Genomic DNA, 24602 nt, shown 5'->3' with positions numbered 1-24602 from the left:
GTGGGGGAACACCCTCATTAAAGAAGGGGGAGGGATAATGGGATAGGGGATTTATGGATGGGAAACTGGGAAAGGGGATAACATTTGATATATAAATAAATAAAAAATCCCTCCCAAAAGAATCCAAATCATAAAATCATGATGATGTGATGTTTTTCATTCAGAATGATTATTTGTATGTTAATCTATATTGGTTGTACCAATAATAATGCATTCTTTTACATTGTATATCCTATCATGGGGCTAGACCATAGAATTTAATATATTTACATTATTAGTTCCCTATTACCTTTGATGAAAATCAAGACTGCTTTCAATTTTTACTAGCATAAAATGGTTATGGACATTAGTGTGCAAATATTTTTATGAATGTGCATTATAATTTGCCATGGGTAAATGCCTAGGAATAAACTTAACATTAAAAGGGAACCAAACTATAACCAAGGTAAGCTTTTCACATTTTAATTAGCAAAGAACAACTGTTTCAGTTACTCTATAACTTTTCAAATATGTAGGCAGACAGTGCACCTCTCCCCATCCTTAATCATACCAAGCAGTAAATGCAAAGTGTCCTTCATCTATCCCCTTTCTTTGATGCAATTTGCTCCCAAATATCCAAACTACACCCAAGGGATGATACAAAATTAAGTCCTTATGGAAGTTTGGTCCATTCTTCTTCCTGACATAGATAAACTACAATAGACAATAAATAGTTTCTTTATATTTCCTTTATCATGTCAGGTTTTTGTTTTTTTTTTTTCCCAGCCATGGGCTTCTATAAGAAGATATTTTGAAATCCAAGATAAGACTTACCTAATTGCTGAAATAAAAGAGCCACACTAGTGCCTGTAACAGGAAGGCTGTCATGCAAAGGAGTCTGAATCAGTTGTCTGTCTCCTGCACCCAAGGAAAACAGCTTCTGCAGAATGAGAAAAACATGTAAAGTCATAAGAGACAATATGAGGCAGAAACATATACCCTAAAACATACAAGTTCTGCTGTGTGTAACTCAAAATGATATCAGAAAATTCATTCCACAGAAGTTGAAATCTCAATAGATAAGACACAAATATCACTAACAATTATAACTGACCAAAGCTATGTTAATGTATGTTGACAGAATCATCTGCTTCTTCAATGGAAAGGCCTGATGATGCCAAGGCCACCTTTAAGATTCTGTCTTAGACTATACATGGACTGACCCTGGACTCTGACCTCGTAGGTTGCAATGAATATCCTAGTAAGAGCACCAGTGGAAGGGGAAGCCCTGGGTCCTGCTAAGACTGAACCCCAGTGAACTAGACTGTTGGGGAGAGGGCAATGGGGGAGGGTTGGGGAGGAACACCCATAAGGAAGGGGAGGGGGGGGATGTTTGCCCGAAACCGGGAAAGGAATAACATTGAAATGTATATAAGAAATACTCAAGTTAATAATAATAAAAAAAAAAGATTCTGTCTTAGAACAGCATAGAGGAAGAGGAGAAAATTAAGAAGAGGAGGAGGAAGAAGAAGGAAGAAGAGGAGGTAATTTAAGACAAAAGAAATTGAGAAAGAAGAGTTAAATGCTAATTACCCCTTTCTTTTTAAAATTTAACATTTTGCAGGGGCTGGAGAAATCGCTCAGTTCGAGAGTACTTGCTGCTCTTTTAGAGGATCTGAGCTTAGTTCCTAGCATCCATGTCGGGAGGCTTGCGCCACACACACACACACACACACACACACACACACACACACACACACACACTTTTGAGAGACTAAAGGACAAGTGGTGAGACTTTTCAGAGGGTTGTCTCTCTTACTCAATAAATAAAAAGCAAAATACATGGTCACCTAGATGTCTTTAAGGTCTAAGGAGACAAGCCTCCTGTTCTGTTTGGCAGTGGAATAGATAAGAAGGCCTTATACATGGTGAGCATGTGCTCTCTCTCACCAGAGCTATATCCCTAGCTCCAGTGCTTTTAAAGATGGCTGACCTATAAAAAATAAATAAACATGGTAGGTAGCAAAGATTCTTATTTTTTTGCTTCCAAGACAATTTTTAAAACATCAAGATTAGAGAAAAAGGAACTTATTTAAAAAACAGTCACAGGGTTACAAAAAGAGTTGTCTTAATTTTGTCTCCTAATTTTGGTCAATTTTTTTACTTAATATAATTGAAGCATAACACATACAAAAATAAGTAGCAAAAGATTGAAAAATTCTTTCTGAAGAAAGATATGTTCAAAAAGTTAAAAAAGTAGAGTTGGAGTTATATCAAATATGTCTGTTACTGATGCCAGGTAAAGGGGAGCTCAGTCTGAAGATCAGCCTCTTTCTTTTAAAGACTTATTTTTATTATTTTTAACTATGTATATATGTGTGGGGGGGTGGGTACATGCACATGAATGCAAGTGCCCGCAGAGGTCAGCTTTCTCTGGAGTTGAGTTTACAGATAGTTGTAAGCTATGTGATGTAGACATGAGGAATTGAACTCAGGTCCTCGGGGAAAGCATTGTGTTCTTTTAACCACTGAGCCATCTCTCCAGCCCTTGAAATCATTCTCTTGAACTATGAAAAGAATGGAATCTTAGGTGTCTAGAAGATACATCATAGGGACAAGGTTTACCTAAGTAAGATCCTATCTAAAACAAAAATATTTGAAGAATTCTCTCTTTTTTGTCATAAATTAAATCACCCAGAATAAATCATTTCTGTTTACCTGAGACCCTCCAGCAGCTGGAACAAGGCAAGCACAAAGATTTGCGATGAGGCTTTCCAAGGAGACACTCAGGCTGTCCACGTACACAGTATAGATCAGACCCAGGCAAGCCTGCAGAAAGCGGGACATGCACTCATCTCATGGCAGTGTCAATAAAAATAAATTGTGACATCTCTTCTAGGAAAATTTCTCTTTGAACCATGTAAATTATATTCTACATGGAACATGAAATAAACCTTAAGCAACAAAACAGGTTTATTAAATTTTCCTCTACAACCAGAACACCCAAATGAACTTCCAAGATAAGTTTACAGAAAGCAGAAAGCCATGATTTGTAAAACAGGTACCTCTGTTTAGATAATCACTAAAGCTAATTTGTAAGGCTGAACTGTTTTTTTTCCATGCTCTTTGCCTGGTTGTTTTTAAACTTATTTTAGGAAACTCCATCTTTCAAGATAAAAATTAAGAGTCGTTGTTTTATGGCTCTTATAAATCCACACTATATGATAGAAACTTTAACATCTAGGAATTGTAACAAAGGACAGCAAAGCAGGTATGGTGGTAAGGTCACCATGCTGAGTTTATTAGACTGTCAGTGGTGAAATAAGAGGACATGCAGTCTTTACTTCCTTCATTTTACTCCTGTGTGTGTGTACACATGGGTGCTAGAGAAGGACACCAACAGTTTTCTTCACTAGCTTTCTACCTTATGTTTTGAGACAGGATCTCTCACTGAATCTGAAATTCATGGATTCAGCTAGACTGGCTGGCCTGGGAGCTCTGGGGATCCTCCTCTCCCTGTTCTGTTTCCTTTACCCCAGCACTGAAGTTAGACATGTGGCTCAGTCACATGCTTGGCTTTTATAGGCGTGCTGAGGATCCAAGTTCAAAGTCTCTTATTGGTGTAGAAGCTATTTTCTGACTGACTCCTTCTTGATCCTAACATATAATCTCAATCTTTTAGCTTACTGAAATTGTGACTAAAAAATTAGCAACTATCATTAATTTGTAGAAATGGCATATACTAAATAGTGTGCCACAAAACACATTAAAGGAGTCATAATTGTCACTGTAATAATGAGGTTGTTATTAAGTCTAGAACATACAATCTCACTTTCTAGTTTTTATACTTGTATATTAGTACAAATATTTATACATCTTTATATTTGAAAATTCTGAATATTAAAGCAGGAAAAATCTGAAGGAACCAAGGGGTACCTCACTATGTAGACCAGGCTTGTCCAGGAGTTAAGGCCTTCTTGTCTCTACCTCCTCAATATGACAATTACTAATTTGGGCCATCAGGCCTGGCTCTAAACAATATTTTAAAGACATGATCAGAATCATCTAAAAATCTCACATAATCCTACTTTGTGTAATTTAACACCACAAATTTAATAAAGATGTTCACAGTTGTTACACTGAGTACATTTTAAAGTTCTTAAAGCTAATCAAATTATCTATTATGATTTATAATTTTTATTTAATTAACATAAAATCTATTTTTAAACAAACATTATATTCTTAGAAGTGTGAATATTAATGTTAATTTATTCATGGATTACTTTCATCCAACACAAATTTGCTTCTTTTTATCATACGTTTCATTTTATTGGTGAATCACTAATTCAATCTAACAATGTTTTCAATTAAAAAACTCGTCACTTTAGTTCATTCAAAATCAATTTATACAATATTATAAATTGATAAGACAACTATGAGTACATTACCCTAAAGATTTCTGGATAGTCTAATCTGGATACCAACACCAGGCTTTTGGGTGCAAATACTTCTGCAGGTTGAATTAAACCAGATACTTCTTCACCCTCAATCTCTTCCTTCTTCGTTCCCTGGAAAATAAAAATTACAACCAATGTACAAAGTTTCCTAGGTTCATAATTCACACAATATATTCAAACCACACACCTTACAGATAACTTATAAGAATCCAAATTAATTACAAATAGTAGGCAAGAAATGACAAAGTAAGGAGTATGTATTTTATGTGTTTTCAAAGCTCCATAGACTACCAGTATAAACACCAACTTTGAGTGTTTCATTTCTCAGGAATCAAGGTATTCAGACATATTTAAGTTAGTCTGAAGTAATGACCCAAACAATTAAAAACGTCACTTATTCAAGTAGAAAAATCAGTCTTCAAAAAAGGGGGAAAAGTTTATTCTAGAAACAAAGTATTTATTTTTATTTCTGTCTTTCTACTGGACCCAATCTTTTTCTCTTGTGGCAATTCTAAGGCTTGCAGAAAGCTCAGAGCTCTCCAAGTAAAATGTCAAGTGCTCCTGCATATATACAACAATGGCAGCCGCCTTAAAAAGAGAACATTTTTGGAAAAGAAGTAAAGCTTTGTAATTAGCACACCAAAAATATATGCTTATAAATGGCTAAAATATATCATTTAAAGCAGATTTAAATATAATCTGCTTTATACCACAATAAACCACAATAAAAAGTTTAAGAAGCTCTAAGTTTCAACAACTAACTACTAGTCAATAAACTTGTGAAATATTATTTGGAGTGCTAAGGGTTAAGAGCACTAGCTGGTCTTCCAAAGGATCCCAATTAGATTCTCAGCACCCACATGGTGCCTCACAACTGTCTATAACTCTAGTTCCATGGGATTCAAAGCCCTTTTCTGGCCTTGTGCACTGCACACAGGTGGTACATAAATATTAATGTAGTCAAAACGCTCACATACATAAAACAAAAATAAATCCTTGGATGATGGCAAAGGTAAGACCAAGTTCCGTGAAGGCCTTAGACATAAATTGTGAGCACAAGGTTGGGAGGCAAAGCATAAGATGGGGTGGCACTGCCTTGTGCCTATCCCAAGAACCACATACTGTCATTGGTATGTGCACCCTCACACCCCTCATGGGGGCAAGTCCCATTTCTGGTACTTTGTATCACAGCTAAAGAAGAGATCCCAGGGGAGATTGTGAACTTGGGCAGAAGTCACCAAGCATCAAAAACTTCGGCATCTGGCTGCACTAAAACTAGCAGTAGCACACAAATATTGCCAGTGCCACGACCCACGCACAGAGGAGCAGGATGCAATGCTTCTGCTACAAAGGCATTCCATCCAACCATCACTAGCATGCAGTGGACAAGGACACCTACACATGATCCACTGGTCCATCAGACGAGTGGGCAAGATGACAAGTGCCAGTGGCCTCTGTCAAGCTGCCCAAGGGTCCAGGACTAAGTTCTCACTGACCCAGGTAAGGCCAGCAGAAGTCATTCTTTCATACTCAAGAAGCCCAACCCTTTTCTAAACACCCAACACTTTTACTAGATGGAGAGAACTACCAAATAAAACTCCACCAAAGAGTAAAAATAATCTTAAAAATTTTTTTTAGTTCACAAATAATTCCTGTGCACTTACTGTTTGACAAGACTCTGACACACTGAAAATTTCTAAGAAGGGAGTGGAGAGAGCAAATTAATGAAACACTAAGATTTGTCAGTGTATCCTCTGAGAGTCTAGGTTATTTCCTCTAACAAAACCCCCCTTCTTCTCCTTTTCAGTATCTATGCTCCAGCTTAAACTCATTTCTCCTGAAATCTTCCTTTCCTGACCTTTACTCTCTTGCTTTCCAGTGTGATTTACCAAAACTTTAGACTTGCTACTTCAACCTCTCCCAAAATGTCATGAAATGCCAGTTGCCTACTTGACATCTCAAACATAATCAAAACATAAGACATCTTTCTGTCTAAACTCTATCCTCCTATAGTAAATGGTCTGCTAATGGCAACTCCACTGTGTGGCAAATTTCAAATTCTCATTCTTTTATCATTTGTAGCTAATATCCAACTGTGAGAATATCCTGACCTCCAAATTTCCCTACTTGCTACCGTATCTATATTAGATATCCTATATCTAATCTGATTACTACAGCAGCCTGCTTTCATTCTCTTTTATTTTTTTCTCTTTTTTCATTTTTTATTGGTTATTTCACGTATTTACATGTCGAAAGTTATCCCCCTTCCCAGTTTCCCATCCCTTTATTCTTTTAAAGCCTTACTCTTCCTTGCTGCTATTCAAACACAAGGAATGAAACCATCTACTGGGACCTTCCTATTGTTTCTTTACCTGGAATGCTTCCTGCAGAGAAGCTAATGTCTGTGCCCCCATGTCTCCTGTCCTTCCTGCTCTGACTCACTGCTGACCACTCTCCTGGAAAGGGCAGCATCTCATGCTCCTTGTCCTTTGCTTTTCCTCTCTTCTTTCTCCGTACCATTATCATCTAACACAAGTTTAGTAATCTCAGCCTTTTTTCTTTATCTCTTTCTCCCACTGGATTAAATGAAGGCCAGGACTTCTGTTTTGTTCAAGGATGATTAGTGAGTTCATAAAATAAGAGCTGGGGCATGCCAACTCTTATTGTTCAGTGTATAAATGCAGGAATAACATTCTCAAAATGTTTTTCTGGGTATTTCACCAAGAGGAGTTTTCTCCTCACACTGAGGCCAGGAACTCTACTTTTACTTTCCTTTAGAGTTCATTCGGTATCTAGTATAGTTCATATAACCAAAAATGAGTTGTCTCAGGAATGTAAACACCTAAATGTATATAAAAGGTCCATATGCTCTTGAAAAAGAAAGATTTTGATTTCTGAACAAATCATAATAAGTCTGGTTGGTTTCTGGAATGCCTAAAAATAATAGGAAAGTGATGATTATTAATTTACCAAAATTTCCAAACCTAATGAATCATGGGTTTCATGGATTACTAAAAGACTGAAAATGGCAAAAATGATTGAAATTCCTGGAACAGATAAAGCCATCCACATTTTTATTAGATTGTGATAATTGCCCTAGAGTATCATTGAAAGACAACTTGAGTAAGCAGATAGCAATTTCAAATAAATGACCATTACACTGTTTTAACCAAAAAACACAAAACAGAATGTGTAGCCATTACGCAAAGCTGGTCATTAGTTAATGCCCACTAATTATTAAGAAGAAAAAGGGGTCAATAAATGTAAATCGGTATTAAGTAAAAAATAGCTTCATGTTTTACATTTCTACATTGATTTTTCTTAATGTTGAGTATTATAAATCCTAAAATGCTGTTATTCTTAATCCCAATAGCTGCTGCTGCTTTCTTCTTCTTCTTCCTCTTCTTCTTCCTCCTCCTCTTCCTCCTCTTCTTCTTCTTCTTCTTCTTCTTCTTCTTCTTCTTCCTCTCTTTCCTTCTTCTTCTCCTTCTTCTCCTCCTTCTCCCTCCTTCTTCTTCCTCCTCCTCCTCTTCCTCTTCTTCTTCTTCTTGCTAACACTTTTTTAAATTTTTTATTAGATATATTTCTTTACTTACATTTCACATGTTATTCCCTTTCCCAGTTTCCTGTCCATAAGCTTCTGTCCCCTCTCTCTCTCCCATACGAGTATTCCCCCCATCCATCTCCCTTACTGCCTCCTTATATTCCCCTGCACTGAGGGTCCAATCTTGGCAGGACCAAGGGCTTCCCCTTCCACTGGTGCCCCAACAAGGCTATTCTCTGCTACATATGCAGTTGGAGTCCTGGGTCAGCTCTGAATGGCCATTCCTTGAGTCGCTGCTCTAAACTTTGCTTCCATATCCCCTCCTATGGATATTTTTTTTCCCCTTTTAAGAAGGAGTGGGAGCATCCGCATAGCTATCTTCTAAGAAACAGGGTGCCAAGGGCTGGTGTTGAATTTAGTGAGCACTTGCATAGCAAGCTCCAAGATATGCTCCAACTGCCCCCCCCCCAAAAAAAAACCTAAGGTGATGTGTTTGTGTGTGTATTCCCTGGCACACATATACATATAATACCCCAGGTTTAAGGAAACTGTTCTAATTCCTTTTTGAAGAAAAAAATGTATGCATACAGTTGTTAGATAAAATAAAGTGCAATAATTATCAATGACACTGGTTTTGTAAGTTTTGTTCTAAGATGAGGTTTTACGGTAGCCTAGAATAGCTTGAATTGTCCTCTGTAGCCCAAGCTGGCCTAGAGCTCAGTCAATCTTCCTGCCTCAGCTTCTTGAGTGTCAGGATAACAAACATGAACAATCAGGTCAAGCTTGGTTTGTATATTTAACAAGGACAAATTTTCACACACACACACACAAAAGAAGAAGCAGGAAATTAAATGAACTTGAGAAATCTTATGATGCTTTGAAATTTAATACTTAGAAATAATAGTGTATTATCTAGTTCAAAATTATAAGCCTTCTAACCTAAAATGATTTTTTTTTTTAACTTTCAGTATGCCTCATTAAGGCTACATGCCTGGTAACTGAGGAGTACAGAAGAGGGAGTCAGTGAGTTTCCATATAACTCCTGGGAACTGAACCCTGCTCCTCTGGAAGAGCAGTGAGTGCTCTAAACCATAGAGCCATCTTGTCAGACCCCACCTCATTTTTTTTAAAGATTTTATTTATTCATTTTATATATGACGAGTACACTGTCACTGTCTTCAGACACACCATAAGAGTGCATCGGATCTCGTTACAGATGGTTGTGAGCCACCATGTGGTTGCTGGGAATTGAACTCAGGACCTCTGGAAGAGCAGTCAGTGCTCTTAACCGCTGAGCTATCTCTCCAGCCCCCCCCCTCATTTTTTAATGTATACTGAAATCACTTAGCATACCTCATCTATTAGTAGGTACTTGTACCCTCTGATTATTACAATGTAAGTATGCTGCTTCATCCCTATACAGTTCTGTTATGCTGATAGTATTATGGGCTAAATTAACATGTTATATAAATGTGTATTTATATACTAAAATGCCAAAATGCTACTGCCCTTCAAACGAATCCTAAAGTGCCATGTTGAAAGGTACTCTGAGTTCGCGTGATGACTACAGAGTGGAGAGGGTCTGGCTTCGGAAAGCACATCTTGTGTTTAGGCTGCACACTTCAGCCACATATTTGTTGCACTCTGGTGCTGGATTTTCATATATCTATTATATACATTTCTACTAATACCACATTATCTTAAAAACAGCTTCCCACATTTCTTTAAATATTCAGTTTTTTTAAAAACTTCAAGTATAAAAGTTAGTTCTAAATTTCCTTCTGAAACACATGTTCTTACCGTAGTCCATTGACACTGAGTTTCCTTAATAAAACAAGGACTTCAAACATTCCAGAAATAGAAACAGTGGAATCTAAATAGTTGCAAAAAATTGTTATGCCATAAAATTCCCCGAAAAGCTTCCTCATTTTCTGCCAAATGATTGTTTAATCGCAATGGGGTGTTCACATGATAAAACCTAGTCCATTCTAGCAATGGTCTGGAAAATACCAGATCCACAACAAGTACATACTACCTCTGGTAAAAGCAATAATCTGAGTCTAATCTGTTCGACAGTAACACAGCTCCTGATTTACAGAACTATCAAGGCAGGGAAAGTCAACTGTAGAGATTATTTACTTAGAAAGCGGTGGCTGCTGCTGCTACTGTACATCACTGTCACATTAAAGCATAACTAAAAACACATCTTCTTACAAGTCATTATTTTGGTGTCATCTCTAGAATTTGACAGATGTTACTTACCTAAGGGTCTTCTAACCAAAGAATTTTAGAAACAATAAATTAAGCCAAGTTAAAAAGGGCGTATTTACAACCTGATTTCTGGCTTTGATATGCAGCTTCAGGCAGAGGAAGCAAAACATATAGCACTTCTCAATTTTGTTAGGTCCCTTTACCCCAATTCCCTGCGCAGACAGGGTGCTAGGACACTGCACAGCTGTCCACACACACCTACATTCCTAATGAACAAGATAGGAGCCATTACTCTCAACTTGTGGTTCTAAAACTTTAGTGTACACCAAAAGTACACTTATGAGCTTGTTTAAATAAAGATTTCTGGGTTCCACCAACCACGTTTCTCATTTAGTGGGTATAAGGTGGGGTCTGACAATTTATATTTCTAACAAGTTTCTTGGTTGACACCGGGCCTGTGCAACCAGGGACTACATTTTCTGTATCACCACTATAGATTACTATTAATATAAAACAAAATCATACCAGCCATATCATACAGCTTTTTTATTGCAGATAATGTATATACTTTGTAAAAGTGCTAATAACTCATTAATACAATAAAAGATTATTAAATATTACTTCTCATTAAAAGAAAAAGTTCCTTGAAGAAATGACATTTTAATTCAGGGTCAAGAAATGTACAAAATAAGCTACAATATTCATTTTATTGTGTCAAAAAATAGAACCTTCTAAAGCTTAATGGTATCAAAATGAATAAAAAGTGCTGATCATTAAAACTCAACAAATATGTAAAAAATCATGTGCTCATAATTTTAAGGGGTCACTACTGATTTTTAAGGCACTAATGTACTAGTCTGAAAATTAAAAACAAAAAAAGTAAGTTTACTGTTTTTTTGAGTCGAACTGTAATTGATATGACAACATTGTCTCAGAGATGTTCTTTTGCTAGTAAATGCAGAAGAAAGGGAAGATTTGGAAATGTCTGTTTCAGATTCCCAGTGAGAAAGGGGTCACAATGATGATCATCAGTCGGTATGAGCCAACTGATCAGCTGTTCTGGATCATCACTGAAACAACGAAAGGTATGGCACAATCTTGGAGTTATTCTAGCTTTAAAATTGAATTTAATCAGACAGATATATAGAACATGCCTTTAATCTCAGGACTCTGAAAACAGGCAGGCAGATTTCTGTGAGTTTGAGGCCAGCCTACTTTACACAATGAGTTCTAGAATAGCCAGGGCTATGGAGAAACCCCGTATCACAAAACCACCCAACCAAATCAATCAATCCATCCATCCATCCATCTATCCATCCATCCATCCCCCCCCTCAAATAGAGATAGATACAAAGTATTTCCAAGTGAAATGATACAATAAATATGGCTTGCTTTAAAGTGTCATCTTCCTCACTGAACAAATAGTTAAGAGTTAAAAGACAGGAAATACTGACAATTTTTAAATATGAGTAATGTGTAAAGATGTTCATTACAAAAGTTAAAGGAAACAAAAAGGATATGGAACACCTCCTATGTGTCAAGTACTGTTGTAGGTGATATAGTTAATAGTGGGCTATATTCCAAATCTCTGTCTCTATCTGTACAAGTGTTCTTTCTGTTTGCATGTTTGTATACTATGTGCATGCAATGTCCACTGGGGACAGAAGGTGGCTTTGGATTCCCTAGGATTGTTGTGAGCCATTATATGGGTGCTGGAAATCGAATCTGGGTCCTTTGAAAGAACAACCAGTGCTTGTAACCACCAAGCCCTATCTCCAGCTCTAAGACCTTCATTCTTAACTACAGTTACATCCTTCCAACAACTCTCAAAGGTAGGTACTATTATTAGTATGTTCTGTATATAGAGGAACAAACTGAAGTACAAAAAGGTTAAGAATTTGTTCAAAGTTAATAAATCTTAAAACTGAAGTCTGATTCCAGAGTTTATATTCCACTGTAAGTGATCTTAGACAATCATCTAATTATTTTATTAACAAGCAGATAGTGATATAGAGAGCTTATAAAGTTGGTGTGCAAACTAGAAAAGATGACTAAAGAGATATATATCCATTTAGTCATTTAATACTATTTTACTGGGATATCTAGTGTTCTAGGCATTAATATTATAACTGGGAAAAGAAGATGATACCTGAAGAGGGGAAAGTAGATGATCAGATATTTAAGCAGACATTCAGATAATCAGGCAAATGCAAATGACCCAGGGGCAGGCTTAGCAGCTGGGAGATTGGCTAATAACTGGAGTAGGAGGCAGGGGCTGCTTATTCTGAGCTCAAAGGATGGCAACTGGGTTTTTATTCTGAATGCCATGGATTTAAGAGTGAAATTTTGTTTTTAAATGATCAATCTGAGGGTAAGTGTCATATAGCTTACAAGGAGGACCAGCAGTCTCAATTAACCTGAACCCGAGATCTCTCAGACACTGGATCACCAATCAGACAGCATACACCAACTGCAATGAGGCCCCCAACATGTATACAGCAGAGGACTCCTGGGTCTGGGTTGAATCAGAGAAGATGCACCTAACCCTCAAGAGACTGGAGGCCCCAGGAAGTTTAGAGGTCTGGTGGGGTGGGGACATCCTTGTGGAGAGTGGAGTGGGGGGTCAGGGGGAGGTATGGGATGTGGAACAATTGGAGGGTGGACCAGGAGGGAATAAAATCTGGAGTGTAAAAATAAATAAATAAATAAATAAATAAATAAATAAATAAATAAATAAATGAATGTAAGTAAGTAAGTCTGTTTAGAGTTCAGGCAAGATAAATAGTGTGGGAACTACAAATCCTAGTTCTCAGCTAGGATTTGTGGATGGCTAAAATATGGATGATTTAAAAAAAAGTAAGTTTTATACCTAGATTGAGAGTAAAGCCATTTATTGCAAACAAACAAACAAACAAACAAACAACAAAAACCAAAAAACTAGCTCTCGAAGGTAAGAGAGACTCTGAGGATGCAAAGCGGGGGATCTTAGATAAAATGCCCAACAGTGGGGAGAGGGAAATTTTAGAGTCCACCTCCAGTAGAAAGACAAGGCATCAAGAAGAGGGATGGGATGGCCATCCCACAATCAGAAACTCTGACCAAGATTCATTCCTGTCTAAAAGAAATGCAGGGACAAAAATGGAGAAGAGACAGAAAAAGGAGGTCCAGTGATGATGCTATGATGTACTTACAAACAGGAGTCTAGCATGGCTGCCTTCCAAGAGGCCCAATAAGCAGCTGACTGAGACACATGAAGATACTTACACCCAACCAATGAACTGAAGTCAGGGACCCCTGTGCTTGAATTAGGGAAAGGCTGAAAGAAGTTGAGGAGGAGGGCAACCCCATAGAAAGATCAGCAGCTTCAACTCACCTGAATCCCCGAGATATCCCAGACACTGGGCCACCAACCAGGCAACATATACTAGCTGGTAAGAGTCTCCCACCCTGCCCCAACACACACACACATACATAGCAGAGGATTGCTTGGTCTGGCCTCCTGAGGGAAGATGCACCTAACCCTGGAGAGACTTGAGGTCCCAGGGAGTGGGAAGGCCTGGAAGGATGGGGGTGGAGTGGGGAGTGGGGCCATGCTCTTGGAGATGGTGGAAGAGGAATGGGATGAGGAACTGTAGGGTGGACCAGGAGGGGAATAAGGACTAAACTGTAAATAAAAGGTTAAAGATAATTAAAAATTTTTTAAAATATGTGCTGATGAAGAAATTTAAAATGAAAACCTTTAATATTTATTATTGGATATACAATATAAAGTGAACACACAAAGCAAGTATGATATGAGAATCAGTTTGATAAAATACTGGTAATATATTCACCATTTTAATTCTTTCAGAATGTATACTAAATATCACTTAGAAGTAAGTTAAACTGAAATATCAATAACAAACTAATATATAAATATTCAAATAAGTTAAACATTTAAGCTTCTATATTTTATTGGAAGATCAAAATAACTTTTCTTTCAAATTTGAACAGTAGTATTTGACATTACAGCCTATGAGAATAAAATGTATAAAGACATTGACATTATAGTTGTACTTTGTGCATTCATGTGGATTATTATTGTGAATAAATATAATGCTAAGAAAATAGTACAAACATTTGAGCTCTTCAGGGTTTTTGCCTATCACAATGACTACTGCTTACCACGAGAGGGAAACAAATGTCAAAGGATAGGAAAGGACTCAGAGCCTTCCTTGCATATTTTATGATGTTATATAGAATACTATATATATTAAGTAATTATGTAAGTATTAATACATTTATAAGTGAAAAAACTAGCTCTCTATATGTATATGTGTAAAGGGTGAACAATATAAAGGGAGCAATGTATCTTGCATTCATCAAAGACAATTTATGTGAGTTCTACTCCTTTTCAATTTTTTCTCTCTCTCTTATGTAAAAAGAAGATAGCAAGAAGCCACTACAAATAGTGGCTATAAAACAATTTAAAGGTAATTATAAGTACAGTGACATCAGAATATATCATAAAACACAAGCCTTTAAAGGCCTCTCTATGTGAAGTGTGCATTTGTACTATGTTGCTTGCATATTTGCACTTTTAATATGAAGAGTGTTTAGAACACTGCATTTCAAATGCCTTCAGGACATGGGTTATAGCTGATATGGATCACATGACAATATATACACACTCAGAGCAAAACAATTTTCTTAGATGTTTATATTGGTATTATTTTTAAAACAAAGAGCTAAATTGTTTTAAGTAAATAGCAATGTATTAGTGCATGTTTATTTATTAAACATTTATAGCGCATTAGCCATAAAGCACCTGCCACAAAAGGATAGGGTCCAGCCTGTGGGGCAGGAAACTCAGTGTCACGTAAATGCTGAGAGCAGCACAGGTGAAAAAACAGCAGCAGTCAAAACACTGTCCCAGCAAGTGCTCAGTCACCAGTCTGGGAAGGGACTCTGAAGCCCACAGCAGCAAACCGGGATTTAAAAAGATAAGCAGATCATCAAAACATAAAGAGAATCAGAACAGGATGGAGGCAAACTGGAAAAAAGAAATCGAACAATAACGGAGGCTCAGATGCTTAAGCTTCAAACATGGAACATATTCTGTAGCTTGACTGAGTTGAACTGTAATGCATCCTTACATACCTGTCACTTAGATTTACTGTTTTTATCCACATATCCTTAAAAAATAGTAACCTAAATTTTTGCTACACATAGTGAACTAAAATCTGTTGCCTATTTTATCATTGTACTTAGGAAAAACTTAATCTGAACATTAGTTTTAATATCAGAGTATGATGATTTATTGGTGTTTTGGCACCTTTTATTTCCAGAAGATTTACTAACTATACTGTTTAAAGCAACTGTGCTCATCACCTAATAGCTTGTAAGTTGGATGAATTATTCAGTGTAAACTAACATACGTGGTTACTGGCATAACACCATGTTTCTGCTTGTCATTTATGCTTAAAAAAAACACAAGTAATTCATGTTTCATCTGTTGGATTATTCTTTGAGAATTCTTTGGCTTAAAGAATTATTAAGAAAACTTAGGAATGGTGCTAAAATGTGAAAATTGAGAGAAATACTATGAGGATAGCACCTAACTTCTGAGGAAAAGAGAGCGCAACCCTTACTGAGAGATGGGAAACTGCATATGAGCGTCATGTCTGTTTCAAGCACAACAAATCATTTAAAATTGGCTCCTCATAAATTTAAGAATGTTATTTTGTGAGCCACTAGAGTTAATGATGATTTTTAATGCTTCTTTCCACTGTCTGCTAAGATTAGTATAAAAAAATAAGAATAAAATGTGATTATTTTTCTAATGTAAAACATGTATTAATACTGTTAGATGAACCATGAGATCCTTTTCTTTTCTTTCTTTCCTTTCTTTTCTTCCTTTGAGACAGGGTCTCTTACATAGTCTTGGCTGGCCTGGAACTCACTAGGCAGACCAGCTGGTGTCAAACTCCTAGAGATCTATCTGCCTCGCTCTAGACTGGCCTCTACCTGACTCTGTCTCCCTCCTGCTGAAAATAAAGGTGTGTATCACTGTGCCCAGGTCTCTGGTTCTTACATTAAATAAGGTTACAAAGCTCATGAATGGCAATTTCTACTCCTCCTTTATACTCTTCTATGCAACCTTTGTAAGATATAAGGTATCTTATAAACATATAAGGTATGTTTAGCAAACAGTTGTTTGAGGGAGACAGTATTGTAGAAGTAACACTATCAATTAAAAATAAGGTCAGACTTTTTTTTCTTCCTTGATCATAATAATCTTTCTTGTTTAAGGTTTTTTTTTATATTTTTAAATGTATTATTCTTACACATTTTTAGTGAAAATATAATTACATCACTTTCTCCTTTCCCTTCCCTCTCCAGCCCCTCTTCCAAGTCCATTTGCAAATCCTACCCTGTATCATTTTGCTAACTTTCCTTCCCAATTGTTAAATGTGTGTGTAGACATACAAATATATAAATAGAACCTGCTGACACAGTTTTTATGGTGGTTCTTGTTAGCCTTCAATAGTCAATATTTAAGGAAGACATTTGATGTTCTACAAGTTTGGAAGCTTGTTTGCAAATGCTATTTTAAGTTTAAATATCTCCTACAAATTTAAGTATATGACATTTATTCAGTGATAGTTTTCCCTATAAGATGTATTTATAAGGAATATTAGGATTACTATTATTAATATCAGGATTATTATTCTTCAGCATCCTGACAATTTGCTTATTTCCATTTGAAAATGGAAGGCACAGATGGATAGCCACACTAAAATAATGTTCACCATTATAAGAAGAACTCATATGGATACTTATGGATACTTGCCTGTACTGCAAATTATTAAATGAACAAAATAAATAAATACAAAATTTATAAATAGCCCAAATTTCTATGTCTCTATCATGCCACTTGATTAAGATCTAAAAAATCGTCTCATGGGTGAGACTGAATGATACTCATCACACAATCAGCAAACCGGTTGCCATAGTTGGCTACTCCTCTCTCTTCCTTTTTTTCTTGGATATTTTATGTATTTACATTTCAAATGCACTCCTCATTTCTCACTGAGAAAGGTAGAAGAGCACTGGCTTGAAGGAACCAGTATTTATGACCCCCCAAAAGACATTCAGCTCAGTGCTATTTATAATATCTACACAATGAGAAATAAACATCTATTGAGAACTTATTTACATCGAATCATCTGGCAGATAGGCATATAATTATTTAAATTAAAAATTACTGATTCCAAGAAGACATATTTTTTCTGTCCTCTCACTTTTTTTCCCCTACATGTTTCAGATATTCTAGAATGAGCACAATTTACTTGATAGTGTAATTTTCTCCTCTTTTCACATTTTCCTGTCTAAAGACAGTGAGAGAGAAGGGTGTAAATTATTTAAATATGTGCTCATATATGACATCTATAGAAAAATTAAATTAAAAATAAAGTGATTAAAGGCAAAATAAGAAACCTATTATTTCTTCAGTTCTCCAGGTGACTCCTTAATAACTGAAGAACTGTTCTACAATATTATGAATCAATTTCTTGTTTCCTCAAATTAGACTCCTAAGTGCTTCATTATCATTTATTGAAATGTACAGGCTCATCAGGTATGACAGCACTGTCCTTAATCCCAAAGCTCAAAACGCTGAAAAACAAGGCCAGTACAAAACCAGGATAATTGGACCTTATTGCAAACAAAACAAAACAACAACAAAAACCACTCACCTACAAAAGAACAACAGAGACAAAGCAAATGTATAGACCCGACAGACTTCATGGTCTCTTTCACTCTGCCAGAATGATATGATACATGTTCAACTGTGCTTCTCAATTCTCAACTACCACTCTTACGTCCATCACTTCCTCTACCACACTCAGGCCAGTCCCACACTAGCATAACTTCTGTAGTACTATAGTGTATGTTTAGTCTCTCATTCTTTAAGACAGACAAAGTCAAACCCTTTAACACTCCTGGGATAGGCTTTTAGTATCATCTGTAAAATAGGAATGTAACAAAGAGACTAAAATGAGATTAACTAAAATGAATAAAGTATCAAAGAATGAGAAAAAGCACTACCAAATTTTTGGCACAATACCTCGAGCATGCCAAGCCTTAATTGATCAAAATACCTCATACTTTTGTTTCTTATCCCGAAATTTTTGCCCAGATTGCCCTTTTTCTTGGCTTTTAGTTTTCAAGTGTCTACGTAGAGATTTATGAACTCAGTAAGACACGTGTTGCTTGGTGTGCAGTCATCTACTTCATGGAAAAGACACGTGTTGCTCAGTGTGCAATCATCTATTTCATGGAATAGCATTTAGGCAGCGTTTTGGGATATTTAAGCACCTGAATTTGGGGTTTGCCTCCACAGCCCAACTGTACGTCCATTAAGATAGAAACAATAAAAGCAGTATCTGATGGTTTCTACATCTTTTTCTTTTTGATTCTTTATCTGACATCCCCAACTCACCCTCATTAATCCCAACTCCATTTCTTCAATGGCATTTCTTTGCTGATACACTAAATGTCTTTATTGATTTAGAAACACAAAGCATTTAAAAAAAACTTAGAAAGATCTAAATATAAATAAAACAACTTAAGAGTTCCCTGCACCCAAATTCTGTGGGTAAGAGAGCGGACCACCTAGGTGTGCAGACATCCCGAGGCCACAGGACAGACTTGCCACCTCTGCACACCTTGGACCACATCCCTGGTCCAAGGGAAAACTACATAGTGCCTCTGGACAGAGGGATATAGGAACAGACAGTTGCCGGTACTCGCGGTTCTGGTCTACGCCCCGGATTGAACTGATTCGGCCAAACAGCTCCCTGCACCCAGATCCCGTGGGGGAGAGAGCTGGAACCTCAGAAGTGTGGATACTCCTGAGAAGTCAGAGGACAATACCCTCTGCCCACAGTCCATACCCAAGAAGGAATCGCATAGTGCCAACTGTGCCCACTGGGTGCAAGGACCTACACGAGCAATCAGGGGCAGGACCCTTTGATTCCTGCCCACGCCTGGAGCTGGAAGACAGTCTCCAGGAGTGCCTCCACAGCTGAGAGCAGAGCACCTGTTCTCAGGAAAGGCTGAAAGAAAACAGGAAAAGAGTTCTACAGGAGCTGACACAGAGGCCTACAGCAGCGCCAAGTTACTCCCAGAAACAGCAAGACAAGCAAACACCAGAGACAACCCAATGGCTAGAGGCAAGCGCAGGAACCTAATCAATAGAAACCAAGACTACTTGGCACCATCAGAACCAAGTACTCCCACCAAAGAAAACACTGGATATCCAAACACACCAGAAAAGCAAGATTTAGATTTAAAATCACATTTTATTTTATTTTTTCTTTTTCTTTTTTTCGGAGCTGGGGACCGAACCCAGGGCCTTGTGCTTGCTAGGCAAACTCTCTACCACTGAGCTAAATCCCCAGCCCCAAAATCACATTTTATGATGATGATGGAGGACTTTAAGAAGGACTTTAACTCCCTTAAAGAAATGCAGGACAACAAAAGTAAACAAGTAGAGGCCCTTAAATAGGAAACACAAAAATCACTGAAAGAATTACAGGAAAACACAACCAAACAGGTAGAGGAATTGAAAATGGAAATAGAAACAATAAAGAAAGCACAAAGGGAGACAACCCTGGATATAGAAAACCAAAGGAAGAGACAAGGAGCCATAGACACAAGCATTACCAACAGAACACAAGAGATAGAAGAGAGAATCTCGGGGCAGAAGATACCATATGAAACATGGACACAACTGTCAAAGATAATATAAAATGCAAAAAGCTCCTATCCCAAAACATACAGGAAATCCAGGACACAATGAGAAGATCAAACCTAGGGATAATAGGTGAAGACTCCCAACTTAATGGGTCACTAAATATATTCAACAAAATTATAGAAGAAAACTTCCCTGGCCTAAAGATGCCCATAAACATACGAGAAGCCTACAGAATTCGAAATAGATTGGACCAAAAGAGAAATTCCTCCCATCACATAATAGTTAAAACACCAAATGCACAAAACAAAGAAAGAATATTAAAAGTAGTAAGGGAAAAAGGTCAAGCGACATATAAAGACAGACCTATAAGAATTACACCAGACTTCACACCAGAGACTATGAAAGCCAGAAGATCCTGGACAGATGTCACACAGACCCTAAGAGAACACAAAAGCCAGCCCAAGTTACTGTATCAGCAAAACTTGCAAATTAACATAGATGGAGAAACCAAGATATTCCATGACAAACCCAAATTTACGTAATATCTTTCTACAAATCGAGCCCTACACAGGATAATAGATGGAAAACACCAACACAAGGAGAGAAACTACACCGTACAAAAAGCAAGAATATAATTTCCTTGTGATGAAACCAAAAGAGATACAAACAAACATAATTCTACCTCTAACAACGAAAATAGCAGGAAGCGACAATCACTATTCCTTAATATCTCTCAACATCAACGGACTCAATTCGCCAATAAAAAGACATAGACTAACAAACTGGATATGTAAAGAGGACCCAGCATTTTGCTGCATGCAGGAAACACACCTCAGAGAAAAAGACAGACACTACCTCAGAGTAAATGGCTGGAAAACAATTTTCCAAGCAAATGGTCTCAAGAAACAAGCTGGAGTTGCAATTCTAATATCAAATAAAATTGACTTTCAAACAAGACTCATTAAAAAGGTAAGGAAGGAAACTTCATATTCATCAAAGGAAAAATGTACCAAGATGAACTCTCAATCCTAAATATCTATGTTCCAAATGCAGGGGCACCTACATTCACAAAAGAAACCTTACTAAAGCTCAAAGCATGCATTGCACCTCACTCAATAATAGTAGGAGATTTCAACACCCCACTCTCATCACTGGACAGATCATGGAAACAAAAATTAAACAGAGACATAGAAAAACTAACAGAAGTTATGACCCAATTGGATTTAACAGATATTTACAGAATATTCCATCCTAAAACAAAAGGATATACCTTCTTCTCAGCACTGCATGGAACCTTCTCCAAAACTGACCATATAAATGGTCACAAAACAGGCCTCAACAGGTACAGGAAGATAGAAATAATCCCAGATCACCACGCACTAAGACTGGTCTTCAATAACAACAATAATGACAGAAAGCCCACATATACATGGAAGTGGAACAATGCTCTACTCAACGATAACTTGGTCAAGGAAGAAATAAAGAAAGAAATTAGAGACTTCTTAGAATTTAGTGAAAATGAAGATACAACATACCCAAACTTATGGGAAACAATGAAAGTGGCACTAAGAGGAAAACTCATAGCTCTGGGTGCCTGCAAAAAGAAACAGGAGAGAGCATATGTCAGCAGCTTGACAACACACCTTAAAACTCTAGAACAAAAAGAAATAAATAAACGCAGGAGGAGTAGAAGGCAGGAAATAATCAAACTCAGAGCTGAAATCAACCACGTAGAAACAAAAAGGACTATACAAAGAATCAACAAAAGCAGGAGCTGGTTCTTTGAGAAAATCAACAAGACAGATAAACCATTAGCCACACTAACCAGAGGTCACAGAGAGTGTATCCAAATTAAGAAAATCAGAAATGAAAAGGGAGACATAACAACAGAATCTGAAGAAATTAAAAATATCATCAGATCCTACTACAAAAGCCTATATTCAACAAAACTGGAAAATCTGGAGGAAATGGACAATTTTCTAGACAGATACCAGGTACCAAAGTTAAATCAGGAACAAATAACTCATCGAAACAACGCCATAACTCCTAAAGAAATAGAAGCAGTTATTAAAGGTCTCCCAAACAAAAAGAGCCCAGGTCCAGATGGGTTCAGTGAAGAATTCTATCAGATCTTCATAGAAGACCTCATACCAATACTGTCCAAACTATTCCACAAAATTTAAACAGACGGAGCACGACCAAATTCCTTCTATGAAGCCACAATTACTCTTATACCGAAACCACACAAAGACCCAACAAAGAAAGAGAACTTCAGACCAATTTCCCTTATGAATATTGACGCAAAAATACTCAATAAAATTCTTACAAACCAAATCCAAGAGCACATCAAAACGATCATCCATCATGATCAAGTAGGCTTCATCCCAGGGATGCAGGGATGGTTTAATATAAGAAAATCCATCAATGTAATCCACTAAATAAACAAACTCAAAGATAAGAACCACATGGTCATTTCATTAGATGCTGAGAAAGGATTTGACAAAATTCAACACCCCTTCATGATAAAAGTCCTGGAAAGAAAAGGATTTCAAGGCCCATATCTAAACATAGTAAAAGCAATATACAGCAAACCAGTAGCTAACTTCAAACTAAATGGAGAGAAACTTGAAGCAATCCCAGTAAAATCAGGGACTAGACAAGGCTGCCCACTCTCCCCTAGTTATTCAATATAGTACTCGAAGTCCTAGCCAGAGCAATCAGACAGGGAAAGGAGGTCAAAGGGATACAAATTGGAAGGGAAGAAATAAAAATATCACTATTTGCAGATGATAAAATAGTGAATTTAAGCGACCCCAAAAGTTCCACCAAAGAACTACTTAACCTGATAAACAACTTCAGCAAAGTGCCGGGGTATAAAATTAACTCAAACAAATCAGTAGCCTTCCTCTACTCAAAGGATAAACAGGCTGAGAAAGAAATTAGGGAAATGACACCCTTCACAATACCCCGAAATAACATAAAATATGTTGGTATGACTTTAACCAAGCAAGTGAAAGATCTGTATGACAAAAACTTCAAGTCTCTGAAGAAAGAAATTGAAGAAGATCTCAGAAGATGCAAAGGTCTTCCACGCTCATGGATCGGCAGGATTAATATAGTAAAAATTGCCATTTTGCCTAAAGCAATCTATAGATTCAATGCAATTCCCATCATAATTCCTACTCAATTCTTTATAGAGTTAGAAAGAGCAATTTGCAAATTCATTTGGAATAACAAAAAAACCCAGGATAGCAAAAAGTATACTCAACAGTAAAAGAACTTCTGGGGGAATCACCATCCCTGACCTCAAGCAGTATTACAGAGCAATAGTCATAGAAACTGTATGGTATTGGTACAGGACAGGCAGTTAGATCAGTGGAACAGAATTGAAGGCCCGTAAATGAACCCACACACTTATAGCCACTTGATTTTTGACAAAGGAGCCAAAACCATCCAATGGAAAAAAGATAGCATTTTCAGCAAATGGTGCTGGTTCAACTGGAGGTCAGTGTGTAGAAGAAGCAAATCGATCCATTCTTATCACCATGTACAAAGCTTAAGTCCAAATGAATCAAGGATATCCACATCAAACCAAATACACTCAAACTAATAGAAGAAAAAGTGGGGAAGTCTTGAACACATGGGCACTGGGAAAAATTTCCTGAACAAAACACAAGTGGCTTATGCTCTAAGATCAAGGATCGACAAATGGGACCTCATAAAACTGCAAAGCTTTTGTAAAGCAAAAGACAATGTCATTAGGACAAAATGGCAACCAACAGATTGGGAAAAGATCTTTACCAATCCTACATCTGATAGAGGGCTAATATCCAAAATATACAAAGAACTCAAGAAGTTAGACTCCAGAGAGCCAAATAACCCTATTAAAAAATGGGGTACAGAGCTAAACAAAACATTCTCACCTGAGGATTATCGAATGGCCAAAAAGCACCTAAAGAAATGTTCAACATCCTTAGTCATCAGGGAAATGCGAATCAAAACAACCCTGAGATTCCACCTCACAACAGTGAGAATGGCTAAGATCAAAAACTCAGGTGATAGCAGATGCTGGTGAGAATGTGGAGAAAGAGGAACACTCCTCCATTGTTGGTGGGATTGCAAACTGGTACAACCACTCTGGAAATCAGTCTGGAGGTTCCTCAGAAAATCAGACATTACACTACCTGAGGACCCAGCTATACCTCTCTTGGGCATATACCCAAAAGATGCTCTAATATACAACAAAGTCACATGCTCCACTATGTTCATAGCAGCCTTATTTATAATAGCCAGAAGCTGGAAAGAACCCAGATGCCCTTCAACAGAGGAATGGATACAGAAATGTGGTACATCTACACTATGGAGTACTACTCAGCTATTAAAAACAATGACTTCATGAAATTCATAGGCAAATGGAATGAACTAGAAAATATCATTCTGAGTGAGGTTACTCAATCACAGAAAAACACACTTGGTATGCTCTCATTGATAAGTGAATATTAGCCAAAAAGCTCAAATAACCGAAGATGCAATCTACAGACCACAGGAAGCTCAAGAAGAAGGATGACCAAAATGCAGATGCTCTCATTCATTCTTAAAAGAGGGGAAAATATTCATAGGAGGGGATATAGAAGCAAAGTTTAGAGCAATGACTCAAGGAATGGCCATTCAG

General features: G+C 37.1%; 1 protein-coding gene across 1 annotated transcript in view; it reads right to left on the bottom strand.

The window, feature by feature from the left end:
* Sbf2 (SET binding factor 2) overlaps positions 1-24602 on the bottom strand; it is a 311159-nt gene that overhangs the window by 167125 nt on the left and 119432 nt on the right. The window contains 3 exon segments of the mRNA XM_032892912.1: positions 814-919; positions 2698-2808; positions 4428-4547. Coding sequence (XP_032748803.1) covers positions 814-919; positions 2698-2808; positions 4428-4547 — 337 coding nt within the window.

The sequence above is a fragment of the Rattus rattus genome, chromosome 2 (assembly GCF_011064425.1).
Source record: "Rattus rattus isolate New Zealand chromosome 2, Rrattus_CSIRO_v1, whole genome shotgun sequence".
Lineage (NCBI taxonomy): Eukaryota > Metazoa > Chordata > Mammalia > Rodentia > Muridae > Rattus > Rattus rattus.
The sequence above is the reverse complement of the archived record's forward strand: the minus strand, read 5'-3'. Positions and strand labels throughout refer to the sequence as shown.